This window comes from Myotis davidii, unplaced genomic scaffold, assembly GCF_000327345.1.
Source record: "Myotis davidii unplaced genomic scaffold, ASM32734v1 scaffold379, whole genome shotgun sequence".
Lineage (NCBI taxonomy): Eukaryota > Metazoa > Chordata > Mammalia > Chiroptera > Vespertilionidae > Myotis > Myotis davidii.
The window spans coordinates 2,005,212-2,007,903 of NW_006290553.1; the positions used below are offsets into that span (position 1 = coordinate 2,005,212).

At 37.0% G+C, this 2,692-nt stretch overlaps 1 protein-coding gene across 4 annotated transcripts in view; it reads left to right on the forward strand.

Moving 5' to 3' along the window:
* Window positions 1-2,692, forward strand: part of ABHD10 (abhydrolase domain containing 10) — a 40,239-nt gene that overhangs the window by 8,243 nt on the left and 29,304 nt on the right. For all 4 annotated transcript variants that reach the window (XR_435665.2, XM_006763607.2, XM_015563807.1 and 1 more), the window contains exons 3-4: window positions 739-850; window positions 1,232-1,369. Coding sequence is in view for 3 of the 4 variants with exons in the window: in XM_006763607.2 (XP_006763670.1) it covers window positions 739-850; window positions 1,232-1,369 (250 nt within the window). In the remaining variant the exon portion in view is untranslated. The remainder of the gene's footprint in view (window positions 1-738; window positions 851-1,231; window positions 1,370-2,692) is intronic.

Genomic DNA, 2,692 nt, shown 5'->3' on the forward strand with positions numbered 1-2,692 from the left:
GTAACATTTGAGCCAAAGGCCAGAGTCAAGTGAGGGAGCCATCTAAGTGGATATCTGAAGGTAGTGTATTCCATGTGGAGAGAAAAGCAGATGTAAAACTTCCTTCCTCAGTAAGGAATGAGATCAGATAGGTAGTCAGGGGTCAGAGTGTAGTAAGGACCTTGGATTTTATTTAAAGACTAGAAGCCCAATGCATGAAACTCATGCATGGATAGGGTCCCTAGGCCTGGCCAGCAATCAGGGCCAATCGGGGCCTTCCTTCCCCCTGCTGCCAGCTGCCAGCCAGGGTCTTCCTTCGTTCCATGCTGCCCTCTGGTGGTCAGTGCACGTCATAGCAAGCGGTTGAACTCCCAGTCAGTTGAACTTCTGAGGGTACAATTTGCATATTAGCCTTTTATTATATAGGATTATAGGAAGCCTTTGGCGGGTTTGTACAAGACATGATTTTTGTTTTAAAAAGATCACTGACTGCAATGTGGGGAATAGACTATGAGGGTGAAAATTGGAAAGGGAGACTCTTAGATCAGTCAAGAGAGGATAGTGATATGGACCCGGCTGCTAGCAATGGAGGAGATCAGAAAGTGAATGGCTCTTGGGGTTAAGATGGTTAAGCCAATAGGATTTAATACATTTTAGGCATTGTATAATGATGAATGTGCTATATTCCTTAAAAATCAGAGAAACAAATATGTAGTTAGATAGATATCTGGATATAGATATGTATTTTCCCTTTTTCAGGTTTGATTACTCAGGAGTTGGACAATCAGAAGGTAACTTACAAGAGTCTACAGTAGGAAAATGGAGAAAAGATGTTCTTTCTATAATTGATGACTTAGCTGAAGGACCACAGGTGACTATTTTTGTTAAATATGATATCATTGTTGATGATACCCTCATGATATTTGAGCTGTTTCTTTGATATGAAAATTTATTTAAATTTTAACCAATTTTGATATTTGACTTAAAATTGTTCTGTCATTTTAACTTCCTCATAAAATGTAAGTACCATTTTACTTATCTTACCTATTTTATTGTCATAATTCTCCATTGTAGACCAAATACTTTAACAAAAAGTAATCATAATTTTAGTTCTACTTTGTATCGACTATTAAAAGTCTGGGAGCCAAAGGATATAAAAGAAAAAAAGTATATAAATTCTATTAAATTACTCACTACCTTTATAAAAAAGAAAAAAATTGCTCTTTAAAACTACACATATTTTCAATTTTAGATACTAGTTGGATCTAGCCTCGGCGGATGGCTTATGCTTCATGCTGCAATTGCACGGCCACAAAAGGTTGTGGCCCTTATTGGTATAGCTGCAGCTGTAGATGGCCTAGTGACAGAGTTTAATCAGCTTCCTGTTGAGGTAAGTCACAGGCATACCTCCTGTCATCCTTCTGCTTCCTCTTTCTTTGAATTTTTTTTCATGTGTCATCATTCCTGTGATGTACTATTTTGGCCCATCTTTTGTCTTAGCTGCTTTTTTAAATACCATCTCTTTGCTTTCTTTACTATTTAGTCTCTTGTTTAAGATTTCCTTTTCTTCAGTCTCTTCAACTCATTCTGGCAAATGTTGGAGCCATATTAATGGAATAACACTTTAAATGTCTTTTTTAAGCAACATTTTCTTTATTAATTGCATTAACTTATTTTGATCATGCATCATGATCTCTTCTTTTCCTCTTTGTGGCATGTGAAAAATAGTACCTATTCGTATGACCACATTAAACTTGACTAATCAATTATGACTTTTTTTTTTTTTTTAGCCTGTAAACAGCCTCAGATCCTCTCAGCAGAGCTCTCCAAGAATTAGCTCACAGGAGATGAGATAGCCAGTTCTGTCTTAGATCTTTAGTTGACATTCTTTTTTTACTCCTACTTCTCATCTTCAAAGAGAATACTTTTTCATTATTAGTATATTCCTCAGCAAAATATGGTAGAATGAGGTTTCTGAAATAACTGGGAAGGTAATTAATTTATTATACTTTATTATTGGACATATATTTAAGCACTTCAGTTGTCTGCAAGGGTAAAGAAATAGTGGGTAATAGTTGTTTATTTTTGTATATGTTATTTATTTATTACAATCTATTGTGTTTTCCTTGGGCATCTTTTCTTAGGGATCTAAATTTTACCTGTGGTACTAAGATCCTGGCAAGCCTGTGGCCCAGAAAATTAGAGAAAGGAAAATAGTCTAGAGCAGGGGCTTAAAAAGTATAGTCCCTAGGCCAGCAGCCTCAGCACCTGAGAACTTCTTAGAAAGGCATATTCTTATGGTTCTTGTCCTTTTTCATTTGACTTATTTCACTTAACATGACACTCTCAAAATTCAAATGTTGTTGCAAATGGCATTTTTTTTTATGGCTGAGTAGAATTACATTGCAAATATGTACCACATCTTCTTGATCTAGTCATCCATTGAAAGACACTTTGTTTCTGGATCTTGGCTACTGTGAATAGTGCCGCAGTGAACAGTGGACATAGAGGTGCCATGTAATTTCACGAATACCTAATCTAATAAAAGACAAACATGCAAACTGACTGTACCTTCACTATGCCTTAAGCCACGCCCACCAGCCAATCAGTGCGACTATATGCAAATTAACCAAACCAAGATGGCAGCCGGCAGCCACAGAGCTGGAGCAAGCAGGAGGCTTGGTTGCCCCAATGATGGAGGAAGCCAAGCTTC